This window comes from Lynx canadensis, chromosome E2, assembly GCF_007474595.2.
Source record: "Lynx canadensis isolate LIC74 chromosome E2, mLynCan4.pri.v2, whole genome shotgun sequence".
Lineage (NCBI taxonomy): Eukaryota > Metazoa > Chordata > Mammalia > Carnivora > Felidae > Lynx > Lynx canadensis.
Window position 1 is genome coordinate 60,652,524 of NC_044317.1, and position 17,810 is coordinate 60,670,333.

The 17,810-nt window shown below is 42.0% G+C and overlaps 1 protein-coding gene and 1 pseudogene across 2 annotated transcripts in view; both read right to left on the minus strand.

Annotated features, from left to right (window-relative positions):
- The window catches only part of LOC115502257 (zinc finger protein 418-like), a 98,298-nt gene that overhangs the window by 62,493 nt on the left and 17,995 nt on the right, over positions 1-17,810 (minus strand). Inside the window, exon 1 of one of the 2 annotated variants that reach the window (XM_032591247.1) lies at positions 355-578. The exons of the other annotated variant lie outside the window; for it this stretch is intronic. Coding sequence (XP_032447138.1) covers positions 355-387 — 33 coding nt within the window. The 5' untranslated portion in view covers positions 388-578. Of the gene's footprint in view, positions 1-354; positions 579-17,810 lie in introns of those variants that run through there. 2 annotated transcript variants of the gene reach the window in all.
- LOC115503152 lies at positions 9,631-10,493 on the minus strand (annotated as a pseudogene).

Below are 17,810 nucleotides of genomic sequence, written 5' to 3' on the forward strand. Positions count from 1 at the left end.
GGAGATCGTGTCCCTCCTTTGGCCAAAACTTGGCGTCTAGTGTCTAGAGTCCTTGGCGTCTAGAGTCCTCACGTGAAAGGACAACCCTCCAGCCCGCCAGTCCCCCCGTGACTCCGCGGCACTTATGTTCCCCGAGGGCAGAAGGAGGACCCCACACTCCCGAATCCTCCCCCTCAGGTCCCCCTGCAGACCCCTTCCTTGCAGCCCACTCCCACACCCCGTCACGCCAGCGCTCAGACACTGGGCCCCCGCCCCGGGGCCGGACACTGGGGCCTGGGCTGCAGAGACCCGAGCAGGTGCCCCGCGCTCTGGCCTGGAGGGGCGGAGGCGGGGGCCCGGGGGCCGCGCGTTTACCTCAGCCGGGTCCCTGGGCGCGGCCACCGCCATCGGACTGTGGGCGGAGTGAAGTGATGACAGCTGAGTGAACACGACGGTCACGGGCACAGAAGTCTCCAGGCCGGTCTCGCTGGCGACGAGGTCCCCGCCCCCAGACTCGCCTCCGTACGGCGGGACAAAGCCTCCTTTCTCGCCGCGGCCCGGCCCTCCGGAACGTCTCACAAGGCGAAGACACCTGCCGACAGCCAAAACGATGGCCACAGACTGGACACAGGAAGCCCCGCCCCAACCCTTTGTGCTCAAACGGAAACACCTCTTTTCTAAGCCTTCGTTGGCTCAGCGATGCCGTCTTTAACGCTGGGCGTTCTGGGAAATTTAGTTCCCACAGATTCCCAAGGCCTAGGAAAGAGGGTTCTCCACCTGACTCCAGGAGAAAAGGCCAAGATTTACTGAGAGGGCCTCTGGGAAATGGAAGGCCCTTGTTCAAGGGTAGAGGTTCGGCGGTCCTTCTTTAAGGAGGCCATGTGCGGATATCTGGAGACTAATCACCCAGGTGTCCAAGCCATGAATTAGAATAACAAATCTTTGCCAAGAGGCTATGGGCAGCGATGCAAATTTGCCCAACACTGAGGTGCCATTTCCTCCCATACTGTTCCCTTAGAGGCACACAGAGTTCGGGAATCGACAAAAATTGTAATGCTTGCAAAGCCCAAATCTATTATAAGCCACTGCATAGTAGCTAGAAACCCCAAATTTAGAGAGTATTTTGAAAATAAGGTCTTTCTTATGGTACAAACCAAAGCAATATGTGATAGGCAGTCCCCAAGTTGGAGACTTGGGAGTGGGAAAAATTAATTGCAAGTATCGCGTGAGACAAACGTACCTGAAAAAGGTAGCTCTTGGCAAGCTGCCAGTAGAATTCATCTGCTTTCCTCTGGGACAACGCTAGGTGAGGTCCATGCCAACTAATCAGAGAGAAGGGGATATGGACCTTCTAAGGGCTCAGGCTACTACTACTTTTCTCCAATACATGGCAGAACAGATGCCAGCTTCCCGGAGGGGAACCTGCCAGGTAGTTGAGATGAAGTGGCTTTGGCCACAGAAACGGGCAGTGACATGAATCTGGAAAGAGCCCTGGGCTGGTTAGAAAGTGCAACATAGCCACATATGCTTCCCACATAAATTAAATTTATGGGGCATCTTCCCTTTATGGAGGTTCAGATGTATGAGATTCAAAGCAGACAGATGGATACTCACAGAGGCTTTGATCCATTTTTGTTATACTGAACAAGGAAATTTCACATTTCCTCCAAACTATGGTCTTTCTCTAGTGTGAACTCTCCATTGATAATTGAAGGTGAGGCTATCGCCAGAAGATGTCCTATATTCACTATACTGTAAGGATTTTCTTTAGTGTAGACACCCTGATTCTGAGCAAGTGTGTCGGTGTAGCTGAAGGCTGTCTTGCGTTCTTCCCAGTTTTAATGACTTTTTCTACCAACCCACACTTGATGGTTTTGTTTGCTCTCTACCTAGTATAAGTGCCCTACTTATAAAAATAGTCCAAGGTGGCCAGGACGTCCTTCCTAACCTCCCCACGGGTAAAGGGCTTCCTTAACACACGGAACTTGCATCTCTTCACACATGAGGCCCTTTCCATGTTTCTTCTGAAATTTTTCACCAAAATGCTGCTCCTGGTGACACTAAGGGTTTGCACTAAAATAAAATTGTTTGGTACATGCTGTTCTCTTGTAAACAGTTTCTGTCCATGATGCTTTCCATGGTGCTTAGACAGCTGTAAAATGTGTTTCAAGATAGGGATACACATATCACAGGGGTGGATCTTCTGGATAAAGGGACCTGCCTTGAAAATCCTGATCTGTGCTACTCCTACAGAAACACTCTGTTCATAAGGTACCTCTTTGTTCTCTGATCTGCACCAATAACCTTAAAGCAAAGAAGTAACAGTGAAATATGTGTTGACATTATTGGAGTAATGTGTCTACACTGACTCAATGAATCACATCCAGTTGAATTACTCAATTGATTTGCAACCAGGAATAATTCAGGTGATGCTTTTGAGAAATGGGAGTGGGGTTCTGGTTGCAGATGTGGCTGCTGAGCATTACTGAAACCATAAGGTCACAGAATAGTAGAGGCTTCACCAGGAGGACATGGGACAGGGTGTGGCACAGGGAAGCAAAGCAGATGTACATCTTCTTCTTCCACCAAAGGCTTTCAGCAGGAACTTGTCTGCTGGTGACATTGAAGGCCATGCAGAGGCATGTGAGAGCCCAAGAAAATCCAATTGCAACAAATGAGTGGGAGTTCAAGGCCAATGTCAGGATACTGTACACCTTGGGGTACAACATAGGCAGGTCAGTGTGGCAGAGCACTTAAGAAAGATTGTTGAGAGGGATAGGTAAGATGTGGAATACAGAGATATTCGAGATTTCCCCTGGACTTCAACAAGTCAGCACAGTACCAACAACAGAAAGATAGAAATGGGGTGTGGCCACTGGCAATGGCACCAAAACCCTGGTTGGAAAGGACAGGTTGCTGGTATGATCTGAACATAGCCCAGACATCACACACTCCCCAGCTGCCATCCACCAGGGGCAGACCCCCTCTGAGCCCACCCTGTCACGGCTAAGGTCATGTCCATCCTGTGATGCAGAAAGGACTCTTCTGAAGCCCTACTTGAGCAACTACATGGGACATGGAGGATACAAGCACTGAAGGAAAAAACTGTCAGGTGAGTGGTCACTACTGGGCCAGGGCAATTCAGCACACAACAGACCACAAAAGAGATCTCCACACTACAAAGAGAACTGAGCAGGAGGCTTGAAAAACAGCTCATGGTCCAGGTAAGTAGAGGCCATGAGAATGCAAGGAATTCGTGGCACGAGCCTGCACAAGGAAATGTCAGTTAAAGTAAGGGAGTAAAACCTAAGGTACAGAGGTTCCATGGACCTAAACACAGTCACTGGCCAGGGAGAGGGCAAGCAAGTGAGATCCTTGGGCTCACTATAAGAGTACTGACCCTGAATCTTTCCCTATGAGGCAGATGTTGGGGCATGAGGAGGGAAGAGGTCAGTGCAAACAGTCCAGCCCTATCAACCACAGCACCTGCTCAGGAACTGGGGACAGAAACAGTGTCCATGGTCCTGATGTGAGAAGGACAGAGCACCATCTGGGGAAAGCAGGGTTGGAGAGTGGGGATACAAAGCTGAGACCAGAGCACTGGGGAGGGCATGAATGCCTTGCCCAGTGAGGATATGAGCATATAAATGCAAAGTTCTTCAGATTCACATTGTGGTACAGGAATCTCTGGAACTCATCCAGGAACCCCCACTCCTCCCACAAATACAAAAGCATGTCCCCAAATGTCATAGTGCCTGTCATTATAGGGACAGCTGAATTCAGGAGTAGCCTCTCTGAGGTCCCACAATACAAACTCATCTTCCTCCAGAGATCCACATCTCAGATTAGATACCAGTCGTTGGTCCCACTGATGACTATGCTCTCCTCTTGGTCACATTAATACTGTTCAGACCTCACTAACAACAGGCAGGTGGGGAAATAGACCCCATCTAAGCAGTGAGCCTGGCCTGCAGGGTGCAAACCCTCCTGCCAGGCAATAACCCTGGGCCCCCCAAGATCATGACTCCCAGATACAACCAAACCTGTCTTCACAACTCTACCTTCAGTCCCCATAGCAAGGCCCTGGAGCCATCAGATCACGCTTCCCCCCATATGCACATCATTCTGTGGACCATACTCTCACATCTCCAGACACTATAGTCACCACCACCTCCCTGCCCCCCTTCACAGGTATCTCCCTGGACTCACCCAGGTACCGGGCACATGGCATCCAAAGAGTGCTTGACCAGTTCAAACATGATCCAGCACAACCCCAGACCTCTGATGGATCCCACAGTCAGGAAAAGTCCCAAATGCTGCTTTGAAGGCCTCATAGCCTGCCTCTGAATCTTTCTTCAATATTAACCACCCAGAACTACAAGTGAGTTTGAGACACGCATAGCTTTCTTGCACTTCTGTGCTGCACTGGTATCCCCTCAGCAGTCATTACCCACCATTCTCTACAAAACTTTCATTAAAATCCCAGCACTACTGGTCCCCCATGCCAGACATAGTATCTCTCACAGATGACAACCTTTGCTCCAGATCTTATCCACCAGCAAGACTGAAAAATCCCAGACCTCAGCAAAGCTCATCACAAAATTATGCTGATTCGGTATAGTAGTAAGAATAAGCAGGAGCCTTGCCTTCAGTGTCATCTTGACTCAATTACTATTCTGTCCTCATATCCATCTCATATCTACTCATCCCAGGGAAGCCTTGGTCACCTGCCAGACCATCCTCTCCTCACCTTTGTGCCCTCCACACTCAACCATGGTGCCCAATCCTGGGTACCATCTTCCTAACCTATTAAGAGCATCACCACCATTAAAAAAAGAGCATCACCACCATAACATAAATTTCCCCCTCCTACATGTGATCCAAAGCTCCACTCAGGTTCACCACTTTTGGATGTCTCCCTCTTGAACTGCTCCCCATATTTTTAGTCCTGTGTGTCCAACTGCCCACTTGGTGACCTCACTTAGCATTCTATGAAATATCATAGACTCTTAACAGAGCCAAACAAAACCCCTGATAGTCCCAATAAAAATTAATCTTCCACCAACTTCATCCTAGTTGATGGAGCTTCCATTGTTTCAGCTGCTAGGACCAAAAACCCTAAGGTCTTTTCTGACTCCTCCCTTTTCTCCCTCACCTACATCATCAAAATGTCTACTTGGCCTTTCTTTTTTTTTTTTTTTAATTTTTTTTTTCAACGTTTATTTATTTTTGGGACAGAGAGAGACAGAGCATGAACGGGGGAGGGGCAGAGAGAGAGGGAGACACAGAATCGGAAACAGGCTCCAGGCTCTGAGCCATCAGCCCAGAGCCCGACGCGGGGCTCGAACTCACGGACCGCGAGGTCGTGACCTGGCTGAAGTCGGATGCTTAACCGACTGCGCCACCCAGGCGCCCCGGCCTTTCTTTAAAAATAGACCCATTCTCTCTCCTTCTTCCTTTCCAATTGTGTGAAATAAATAAATAAACAATAAATCATAAAATGGACCCAGAAACCAACCACTTCTCCCACCTCTACAGCCACTACTCTGGTTCACCAACACTCACCAGGACTATTGCAGTAGCCTCCTTCTGGCCTCCCTCCCTCCTCTCTTAACCTCATACATAATCTGCTCTCCACTGTGCAGGGTGTGATTCAGATCGTGTAACTCCATCATTACTAGAACCTACAACACATTTATAGAAAAGAAAAGCGATTCTGAGAGTTTCATAAACCAATTTTTCAAGTGGAGCTTTGTTTACACTGAGACAAATTGGAGTTAAGTTTTGGATTCTTTTTTTCCCTAAGATTTATTTAAGTAATCTCTACATCCAAGGTGGAGCTTGAACTCATGAGATCAAGAGTCGCATGTTCTACCGACTGAGCCAACCAGATGCCCCAAGTTTTGGAATATAACAGACAAGGTGCATAGGCACAAAAACCCTCATATAATATATGTACTTTTGAAAAATGCAATACATGAACATGTAATTTGAGTGTCTTGCATTAGGCCAGATTTCAAAGTCAGTATTTGTGAAAACAATGGAAAGATTCAACATTTCAAAATAATTGCATCTCATTCAGATGACATCTAGGTAAGCCACTGAGCATTTACTAAAAACTCTTAGACTGTGAAAACTATTAAAACATCAAAGTAAAAACTTCAAAAGAAAAAAGCTTCAAGGAAATCATGCAGTTTCTTATTTTCTATTAGAATATAGATTAATGTTGAAAAGAAACAACTCTTCCTATGGAAATTTATGTTGTTATTGAGTTTATTAGAAATACTAAATATAACTTAAATCACCATGATTTATCATTTATAACACCCATGTTACTTAAATATATTGGATTAAAGTGCTATTTAGGCAAACATGTGCTTCATATTTACTTAAACAGTAATTAAATACTAAAATTCAAACAATTTTCAAATCGATTTTTTTAAAGCAGATATCACAGAACTATATTTAGCCACAGATAAGACTATTTTTCAATGACCAAGAATTATTTTTATGTTAGTCATCATAAAAGACAAATGGGGGGGGCGCCTGGGTAGTTCAGTCAGCTAATCATCTGACTTTGCTCAGGTCATGATCTCATTGGTCCATGAGTTCAATCCCTGAATTGGCTCTGTGTTGACATCTTGAAGCCTGGAACCTGCTTCGGATTCTCCATCTCTCTCTGCCCCTCCCCTGCTTGTGCTTTGTCTCTCTCTCTCTCTCTCTCTCTCTCTCACTCACTCAAAAAAGTAAATAAATACATAAATACTAAATTTTTTAAAATAAATAAAAGACAAATGGTTATGAAATATAGATAATGAGGAAATGAAAATCCAGGTCTTTGAAAGTTGCCATTATGTGCCAGTGACCACCAAATATTTCTAAAAGTTGTTTTCATTTCATAAAAAATTCCAAACTATTCCTTTAGTATTTTTCCTGGTTCGTTGGTGGTTAAATGTAACAGTCAATAAAGTAAATTTATTTAATTAAATTTTTAAAGAAATATGATCATTTCACCTATGCGAATAAATGCTTATTGACCCATCATGTCCCCTCTGTAAAGATTCTCATCTTTGGCATATCCATCAAGACCTAACAGAAGAAATGATCAATACTTCCTCTGCTTTGTCTTATATGCACTCACATACTTCTTAAATTCCCTTCAGTTTTTCTGAAGTCTTTTTTATCAGCCTCCATAATCTGGGATATTCCCATGACTTTTCTCTCCATTTGGAAGGACCTTCACCCTATATGCTTAGAAAATGCAAATAAATCTTTTAGTCATTAGTTTAAAGTTCAGATTAGCAGTGAGTTTTGTAAGGGTAAATATAAATCTAAAAAAGAAAAAAAAAACCTGAGGTAAGAAGAGAAAGAGACTCCATCTATCCATCACTTTTCTTAGAGTATTTGCTTTAGAAAACTTGTAATTGTGAATTCTTCCTTTGCTCTTTGAAATGTATGTAAATATTTATAAATGTTTGGGGCGCCTGGGTGGCGCAGTCGGTTAAGCGTCCGACTTCAGCCAGGTCACGATCTCGCGGTCCGTGAGTTCGAGCCCCGCGTCGGGCTCTGGGCTGATGGCTCAGAGCCTGGAGCCTGTTTCCGATTCTGTGTCTCCCTCTCTCTCTGCCCCTCGCCCGTTCATGCTCTGTCTCTCTCTGTCCCAAAAATAAATAAGCGTTGAAAAAAAAATTAAAAAAATATTTATAAATGTTAGATAAGCCCCATGCCAGTTTTAAAACCCAGGATTTTTTTTTTCTTGAAGATCTGAAGGGCATCTCTTTGAAATGATATGGAGAAAACTAAGATACCATCTCCTAGATTCCAAGGGAAGATAGGAGCCTAACTTCTGCAGGAGCCAGGGTCCAAGTTACAAAATTCCTTCCTGCCATAAAGATACAAGAAATTTATTTTTCCTTAGGATAGGGCAATCAGCAAACACCAACAGCCATTCTAATTGTGAAGTGAGTTTAAGATGGATTTTGTGCAACAAATGGTGCTATGAAGTCATCTTACTTGACATATAGTTATTGTTTAAGAACATGGATGTCTTAGGTTGTATTTCTTTGACCTATAAAAGGCAGAGAGTTCTTATTGATTTTATTGTCTTTTTAGTGGGTAGTCCCTGATGCACATTACATCCTGTTCAAGAATAAGACTGTTGTCTGCTAGTGTGGAGAAGTTTTCTGGGTCAGCAGCAGATTTTGTTGATAATTATATTTCCCCAACAGTTTCCATCTCAGAACTCCAAAACACTGAAAATTCCATCCACAGCATTATCATGAAACCCTCAAATTTCAGTAGTGAGTGATACTACCATTTGAGAAAGTCACCTTTGAGTCTTTTTACATTTTTATCGTAGTAAAATAGACATAAAATTGACCATCTTAACCATTTTATTTTTTTAATTTTTTTTTTTTTTTAAGAAAAAGAGGGATAGTGCATGAGCAAGGGAGAGAGACAGAGAGAGAATCTTAGCAGCCTCCCAGCTGAGCATGGGGCTCAATCCCACAACTCTGGGATCATGCCCTGAACCAAAATCAAGACTCAGATGCCCAACTGACTGAGCCACCCATGTGCCACTTAACCATTTTATATATTAAAATTTTTTTTAACATTTATTTATTTTTGAGAGACAGAGAGAGATGGAGCACAAATGGGGGAGGGGCAGAGAGAGAGGGAGACACAGAATCTGAAAAAGGCTCCAGGCTCGAGGCTGTCAGCACAGAGCCGAGCCTGATGCAGGGCTCGAACCCACAAACCATGACATCATGACCTGAGCCAAAGTTGGACTGAGCCACCCAGGCACCCTGTTATATTTTTAAAATAATCTCTACACCCAAAGTGGTACTCAAACTCAAGAACCTGAGATCAAGAGTCACATGCTCTACTGACGGAGCCAGCCAGGTGCCCTTAGCTATCTTAGCCACTTTAAGTGTACAATTCAGTCGAATTAAGTACATTCACATTGTTGTGCAACCACCAGCAGCATTAAGTCCACATCATCACATTGTCCACGTTCGTTACATCATCCCAAATGGAAACTCTATACTGAAGAAACAAAAATCTCCATTCCCTACTTCCCCCAGCCCCTGGTAATGAATACTCTACTTTCTGTCTGAGTTTGGCTATTCTAAATACCTCATATAAATGGAATCATTCAGTATTTGTCTTTTGTTGTCTTGTTTATTTCACTAAGCATACTTTCAAGATTTATCCATGTTGTAGCATGTTTCAAAATCTAATTCATTTTTGAGGCTGAATGATATCATATTGTATGTATATACCATATTGTATCTATTCATCATCCATCCATGGACATTTGAGTTGTTTCCACCTTTTCACCATCATGAATAATGTTCCTATGAACACTGATGTACAAATATCTGTTGGAGTCCTTGCTTTCAATTCTTTTGGGTATAGTGGAATTGTTAAATAATATGGTAATGCTACATTTTTAAGGAGGTAATGCTATTTTTTTTAAGGAATTGCCATACATTTGAGTTATTATTTATACCATGTTCATTTCTTGGAAGTCCATTAAACAATGTAAAATCAAAATTTTTATTCAACACAATCTCAGAGTTTTTGCATAGAAGCCCACAAATGTTGCATAAAGTAATCAAATTAATGGTGGGATGTTCTGGAAGAAACTTATGGCCCAGAGACCATCCTTAGAGCATTTGTTTTCCTTGTCCAGCCAACAAAGCAAAACTTTGAGATTCGGATATCACTGAAAATGAACACAAAGGGGCTGAATGTTGGGAAGCCTAAAGACACCAATCTTTAGTGCAGAGGCGTTCCTCAGCCAGTGGCTTGGGTTCACAGTCTGGGTTATCCAGAATGATAAAATAGAAGATAGAGACAAACATGTTCACCAGGATCAAGACGGTGCATGTCGCTCTGGTTTCGGGGGAAGGACTGGGGGGAAAGGCTGTTGCTGTGAATGTGTTGGACTCTGATTGTGCCTGAACAGAACAAGGACCATGGAGCAGTTAGTCCACATCATGAGGCTGAAACACACAATATCAGTGAAGGTGTGAACAACTGCAGTTACAGAGAATACCAATCTCTCAGGAATGGGTGGAGGAACAGTATCTATAAATGTTTTCCACACCCATGTTTTTGCTATTCTTTGGGCCAGTTACATTCATAATAATCAGCATATTTAACAAAAGGTGCAGAATCCAGTAGATGAAAGAGCAGAAGCCCATGCACATTGTGGATCTAATTCTGAATGCATCTACCCAGAGAAACTGGGGCAAAGCTTAATGCACTGGAAACAACCAAGGAGGCAGGTGGTGCTGAGGGAAGCCCCTCTGGCCACTATGTATAAATAGAAGTCCAATTTACATCCAGCATCATCCAGGAAAGATTTTAATACAAAAGCTGTCAGTGTCTGAGGGACCCCTTTAGAGAAAAGAACCAAGATGTTAGCTAAGACCAGTTGGTTAAGAATCAAGTCTATGGGTCTCAAGACCTGTGCACTGAGCAACATAACATTATAAAGACAAAGAAGTGAAGAATTTCCAAGGATCCCAGCAACAATCTGAGTTAGGAAGGTAAGACCCCAGTTTAAGTTAATAGAAATCAATCCATCCATTCAGAAGAGATGTTACAGTTTAATTTCATTTGAATCAGAGGAATATGGAGACTGAAAGAAAATTTGGTTACTCTCATTATATCAAGAAAGTGTCTTTCCTCAAAAACAAACAAACAAACAAACAAACAAACCCCACCATTATTCCAAGAGAATATGAACATGATGGATGACTTCTAGTTTCTGGTTAAACTCATAAGGAAATTGGAGTCACCACTACAACCTCACCACAAATAAAAAGCTGAACACGCTGAAAAACTAATAACTCTTTTTGGATCCATAAGGGGAGGGGTGCAGGGTAAACTGGTGCCCTAGATCAGAGAGACAGACAGGTGAATATAGAAAGTCACCCCTTGCTGCAGCAGAGACACTCATGAGCAGAAACCACCATGAGAACCAGTGTCTGGGTAGAAAAACCCACACCGTAACTGATGAATTGCTGGATGCACAGTGTGGACAATTCCGAGCTGAAAACTCCAGGGGACCCAGTCACAGCAGGACCCCATAAAATTGTGAAATTATCTCCAGGAACATGGCCAGATTCACACAGTAAATACTGAAACAACAACAACAACACCCAACAAACAAAAAACCATCAATCTCAAGATTCCTGCAGGAGGAGGGGAAAAAGAACCCTTCTGAAATAAGCCAGAACAGTTCATTCTTCTCAACAAGGCCTGCACTCAGGAGAAACTACTTAACCTGAACCTGACTTGCTGGGTTTTATCAGAGCCTAACTAACCCCAGGGAAGGCAAATACCCAACTCCAGCCCATTCTAGCCATTCATCCGTCCCATCTAAGGGAGGAGAAAAATATAGAAACACTTGTGAAGTAAATAGTCCAGAAGCACAGGTTCACTAGAACACTGAGACCTAATCTTAGAATTCCCCTCCTCCACACCTCACTACCACACAATGAAAGGACTAAATATAGTAGTTCCTTTTACCCATACATCATGCCTGGCTATCAAGAAAAAAATTACAAGGTACAAAAGGCAAAAAACCCACAATTTGAAAAGACAGAGCAGGCATCAGATCCAGACATAGAAAGGATGCTGGAATTATCAGACCCAGAATAAAAAGCAACTATGATTAATATGCTAAAGGCTCTCATGCATAAAGTAGACAGCATGCAAGGACACATGAGCAATGTAAGCAGAGAGATGGAAGCCCTAGGGAAGAACCAAAAATAAATGCGGGAGATCAAAAATATTGTAACATAAATGAGGAATGCCTTTGATGGACTTATTAGTAGACTGGACACAGCTGAGGAAAGATTCTTTGGGCTTAAAAATATATTGATAGTGGGGCACCTGGGTGGATCAGTTGGTTGAGCGTCTGACTTTGGCTCAGGTCATGATCTCAAGGTTCCTGAGTTTAAGTCCCACATCAGGTTCAGGTTCACTGCTGTCAGCGCAGAGCCCGCTTCAGATCCTCTGTCCCCGTCTCTCTGCCCCTCCCCTGTTTGTGCTCTCTCTCAAATATAAATAAATAAATAAATAAATAAATAAATAAATAAAACATTACAGAAAGATATCAACAGAAACTTCAGAAACTAAAATGCAAGGAGAACAACGATTGAAAAAAAGGGAAAGAATATCCAAGGACTGAGGGGCAGCCACAAAAAGTGTAACATATACACAATGGAAAGACCAGATGGACAAGGGAGAGAGGAATAGAAGAAATTTTTGCAACAATAATGACTAAGAATTTCCCCCGAATTAATGTCAGACAGCAAACCACAGATCCAGGGAGCTCAGAGAACACCAAACAGGACAAAAACAAAACAAAACAAACCACCACTACCACCACCCACAATAAAAGAAATACTAGTAGGCATATAATTTTCAAATTATGTAAAACCAAAGATAAGTAAAAACAAACCATGAATAATGCTGGAGTGAAAAACACCTCACCAATAGCAGAGCAACAAATAAGAATTACAACTTTTCTTCAGAAACCATGTAATCAACAGAGGAGTGAAACATTGAAAATGTTGAGAGAAAACCCTCACCAAACTATAAGTTTGTACCCTGTGAAATTATCCTTCAAAAGTGAAAGAGAAATAAAGACTTTCTCAGACAAACAAAAATTGAGGGAATTTCTTGCTATTAGACCTACCTTGCCAAGAAATGTCACAAGATATTCTTTAAAGAAAAGGAAAGCAAGTTCAGAAACTCAGATTGACAAAGAAATGAAGAGCATCAAAGGAATGAAAGTAAAATTAAAACTCTTATTTTCTTTAAAAAAATTTTTTTTAATGTGTATTTATTTCTGAGACAGAGAGAGACAGAGCATGAGTGGGGGAGGGACAGAGAGAGGGAGACACAGAATCCGAAGCAGGCTCCAGGCTCTGAGCTGTGAGCACAGAGCCCCACGCAGGACTCAAACTCATGGACCGTGAGATCATGACCTGAGCTGAAGTTAGTCGCTCAACTGACTGAGCCACCCAGGCGCCCCAAAACTCTTATTTTTCTTATTCAATCGATCTAACAAAATAACAATGTCACAAAAGTAGACAAGAATATAGAATATTTTCTTTCTTCCTTTTTTTAATGTTTATTTATGAGAGAGAAAGAGAGAGAGAGAGAGAGAGAGAGAGAGAGAGAGACAGGGCACGAGCAGGGGAGGGGCAGAGAGAGAGGGAGACACAGAATCTGAAGCAGACTCTAGGCTCTGAGCTGTCAACACAGAGCCCGACGTGGGGCTTGAACTGACAAACTGTGAGATCATGACCTGAGCTGAAGTTGGACACTTAACCAATTGAGCCACCCAGGTGCCCCAGAATATTTTCTTTTTCTAATGCATTTTTTTAATGTTTATTTTTGAGAGAGTGTGTGTGCGCATTCGTGTGCACAACAGGGAGAGGGACAGAGAGAGAGAGAGAGAAAGAGAGAGACAGGATCCAAAGCCGGTTCTGCACTGACAGCAGAGAGCCCAATGTGGGGCTTGAACTCACAAACTGTGAGATCATGACCTGAGCCAAAGTTGGATGCTCAACCAACTGAGCCACCCAGGTGCCCCAGAAATATAGAATATTTTCATGTTATGCAAAAAGAAGTAGACAGAAGTAGACATGAACACCTGTGAATGAGTCTACTGAATGTCAAATTAGATAGAACAATTATCTGTAAAAGGAATTACAGGGCAGAGAGTCACATCAGAAGCCAACTTAGAATAAGGTGAATTCCACATGATAAATGACCTCTTTCTGAATAATGATTTGATACTTCACGGTATTGAAGAATTAATATGTTTATGGATGGAAAGATATTGTAAATAAGAGGAAAGGGGTTTTTGTCTTTTTAAAAAAATTAAAAAAAATTTTTTTAACGTTTATTTATTTTTGAGACAGAGAGAGACAGAGCATGAACGGGGGAGGGGCAGAGAGAGAGGGAGACACAGAATCGGAAGCAGGCTCCAGGCTCTGAGCCATCAGCCCAGAGCCCGATGCGGGGCTCGAACTCACGGACCGCAAGATCGTGACCTGAGCTGAAGTCGGACACTTAACCGACTGAGCCACCCAGGCGCCCCTAAAAATTTTTTTAATAAGGAGCCTCCACGCCCAATGTGGGGCTTGAACTCATGTCATGACCCCAAGATCAAGAGTCAGATGCTCTGCTGACTGAGCCAGCCAAGTACTCCAAGTGTCTTTGTCTTTCAAAGTGATGTATTTATAGATGCAATTATATGGCTTCTAGGATTTGCTTTTAAGTAGTTCCTGGAGAATATGGGTGCAATTATACATGAAATGAGTTTAGCCATGGATTGATCCTGGAACAGATGTGTAATAGCTTCACGTGGTTTATTATACTGCCTCCTCATCTTTTGTAGATATCTGCAAATTCATATATCAATGTTTTAAAATTCTTATTTGAATAACAAATATTAGAATTTGTTTTCTATTTGGGACACTTATTTTTTCTCCTGGACACTGTAATTTTTTCACTTTGTATCAACTGGCCTGCAATTTTCAGAGAGTATTATGTTGAAGTCTCTTTATCTTACTCTATTTCTATTATTTTTCTGAAGTCTCATTTAAAAACTCTAATGCCTTTACTGTTCAGAGTCACATCAAAGGAAAGAGGCCAGCTATGTGGACAGAAGTGGAAAATGGAGAATATGATGCCCAAGGGAATAGGTTGCCATGTCCCAGTTCTAACTTTCTTTTGATGTTGTGTTCTGGTGTCATCAAATATCACCTGTTTTTAAAAATGCATCCTTGATTTTTATCAGAAAACAAAATTTCAATTAAAAGCCAAAACACTTGGCTCAGTCAGTGGTGCATGTTACTCTTGATCTCGGGCTTCTGAGTTCAAGCCCCATGTTTTTTGTACAAAAGACTTAAAAATAAAATCTTAGGGTCGCCTGGGTGGCCCAATCAGTTAAGTGTCCCGACTCTTGGTTTTGGCTCAGGTCATGATCTCACGGTTTCGTGAGCTCAAGCCCCACGGCAGGCTCTGCACTGGCAGCATGAAGCCTGCTTGGGATTCTCTCTCTCTCACCCTCTCTCTCTTTCCCCCTCCCCCACTTGCACTCTCTCTCTCTTTCTCTCAAAATAAATAAACTTAAAAAAAATAAATAATAAAGTCTTTTTAAAAATCAAAGCACTCAAACAAATACGTACATTTTTTGGGTGAGACTTCCTGACCCCTACTTCTAGACCTCAGGAATGTGTGGACCAATGATTTATTAACAGAGCACTGCCTCTTGTATGATTTTAATTTTTTCCATATTAAAGAGCATCCTTTATTATTATAGAGCGGTTGTAACCAGCAACATATGAAAAAATTTCAGAAATATGATAAGGCTGAAATCCATATCTCTAGCAAATATAAGGCAAAAGTATAATGATACTGAATTTCTTGGCATCACAAGTTTACCTTTTAACTGGTGGAGATGACACAGTTGAATACTTGCTAAATAAATAGGTAATTAGTAAATGGAAAAAATGAATTATTATGAATATTTATGAGTTTAGAAAATGTACAAGTGCTACGGTAAAATGAATAATTTGTAGGTGGTTCTGCGTAGATATAGATTGTATTTGAAAATATGATGGGAAAAAAGTGCTTTGATAAAATGTGTGTAAAGGTACAAAACCAAAGAATTAAATACAGAATAAATATTTCAAGAAAATAACTTAAAATAAGATCTAAAGGAATGCACAAATAACTACCTTGCATGAAATGCCTCAATATTTTAAATAATTTGATCAACTAAATATAAGTGTGTATAAACAACATAAGTGGTAACTAAGTGGAACACAATCACATATTCTGCACCGGAAAGGGGAGGAGGAAGAACAGGAGGAATAGAAGAAAACTCAGAGAACACTAAGCAAGATAAATGTCAAAAAAAAAAAGTTACATGTAGGTATATTTCAATTTATAGAAACTTGAAAGATAAATAAGAAAACAATCCTGAAAGAAAAAAATACCTTACCTATGGAGGAACACAGATTAAGAATTACATTCATCTTCTCAGAAACCATGCAAGTGAGTAAGAGGGAGAACAATAAAATTTTGGTAAATATTTTCAAACAAGAAAATATTTGAATCCTGGGCCAGCTGTGGTTATGGATCTGGGTGTGTTCAAGAATGGTAGTCATTCATGGAAAAGCAAAAACCTTTCTCCCTTATTTTATCAAAGTATTTTCTATGGAGGAACAGTTAGGGATTAAATTGGGCACATTTACTTCCTGGCACAGTGACAGGAAAATACCCGCTCCATAGGTGTTCTGGCTTGGAACAGTAAAGTTTTCACTACTTGATGACTGAGTGGGGTGACAACTTCCGAAATCTCAACGGATCTGGTGCAGATGCAGAGGTCTGAGGACTATCAAAGCATTTTTAAATCTTTAAATGTCAGAGTGGCATTAAGACATTAACACATTTTCATGGTGCCTGGGTGGCTCAGGTCATGGTCTTACAGTTCATGGGTTCAAGCCCCACATTTTTGTGCTGACAGCTCAGAGCCTGGAGCCTGCTTCGGATTCTGTGTCTCCCTCTCTCTCTGCCCCTCCCCCGCTCACTCTCCCTCTCTCTCAAAAGAAAAAAATTAAAAATTGTTTTAAAAAGACATTAACACATTTTAATCTCTGATTAATCCTGCTGATTAAACCTGGCAATCTCTCTGAGAGAGATTGATTTGTATTTCACTAAATGGGAGATATAGTCTACCTTCTTGACACTGATCCCAGAAATTTTCTGTAGCAATGAAATACTGGTTCAGTAAAGTGCATCCTGTTCTCCAGAACCCATAATAAAGGATATGGAGGATCGCACTGGTCACAGACAGTTTTCACAGACATACTGTCACAGCCAATCAGAGCACAATATATACAGATGTGTAAAAGGATGTCGCAGGTGCCATCAGACACCAGGTGTCTAAGCAGAAGCCAAGAGCTAAACACACTCATACCAACCATGTAAGTAGGGGAGTGAGGGCTGTGAGGGTGTACATGTTCACTCAGGGAGAGGATTGCAGATGGGGCTGTGACAAAGAAGATGGACAAGAGATGTCAGGCAACTTTGAGCTAGGAAGGCTGGGGTGGCTCTGTGCCTCAGGAACCCTCAGAAAATATCACCACTTCATATATTTTTCTTGGTTCAGTTTCAACCACGGGGGGAGGGGAAGAAGAAAAGATGATATGTCCATATTTCTTATGAGCTTTCTAAAGAAATATTCTACTTTTCTAAGTATCTATCTAGAAAGAAGGTCCACTTACCAAATACCTTTTCTTGCTGAGACAGCAGCTACCATGACCACAGTCTGAGCGCAAGTGCAAAGGGAGCATCTTATCCCCACAATAAAGGCTGGGGACAATATGATCTCCTCTCTTGCTGGCAAGTGATTATCATTTCACTTGTAAGTTTAGTGACAGTGTCTGTCTGGGTAGTGGCAGTTTTCTCAGAAAGACAACTGTGAAATGTGAGAATTACTAAAAGCTAGTAGGAGCAATTTGCAATGATTAGCCAATTATATGGTCAGAGAGAGAGAGAGAGAGGCCAGAGAAAACACATCTCAGAAGCCTGGAAAAGACCAGGTACAAGGGACAGGTGAGAGAAGGACACTGGGGTCTAGAAAGTGAGAGAAGGAAGCTGAGAACAAGGCTGGGCTTTGTTTCTTGCCAACCTGAGGCATTTTGCTTTCCAAATGTGATTATTTTTCAATTCTGATAACTTTGCACCATGGAAGCCTGAAAGGGAGAAGAAAAGAATTGATTAGGAAC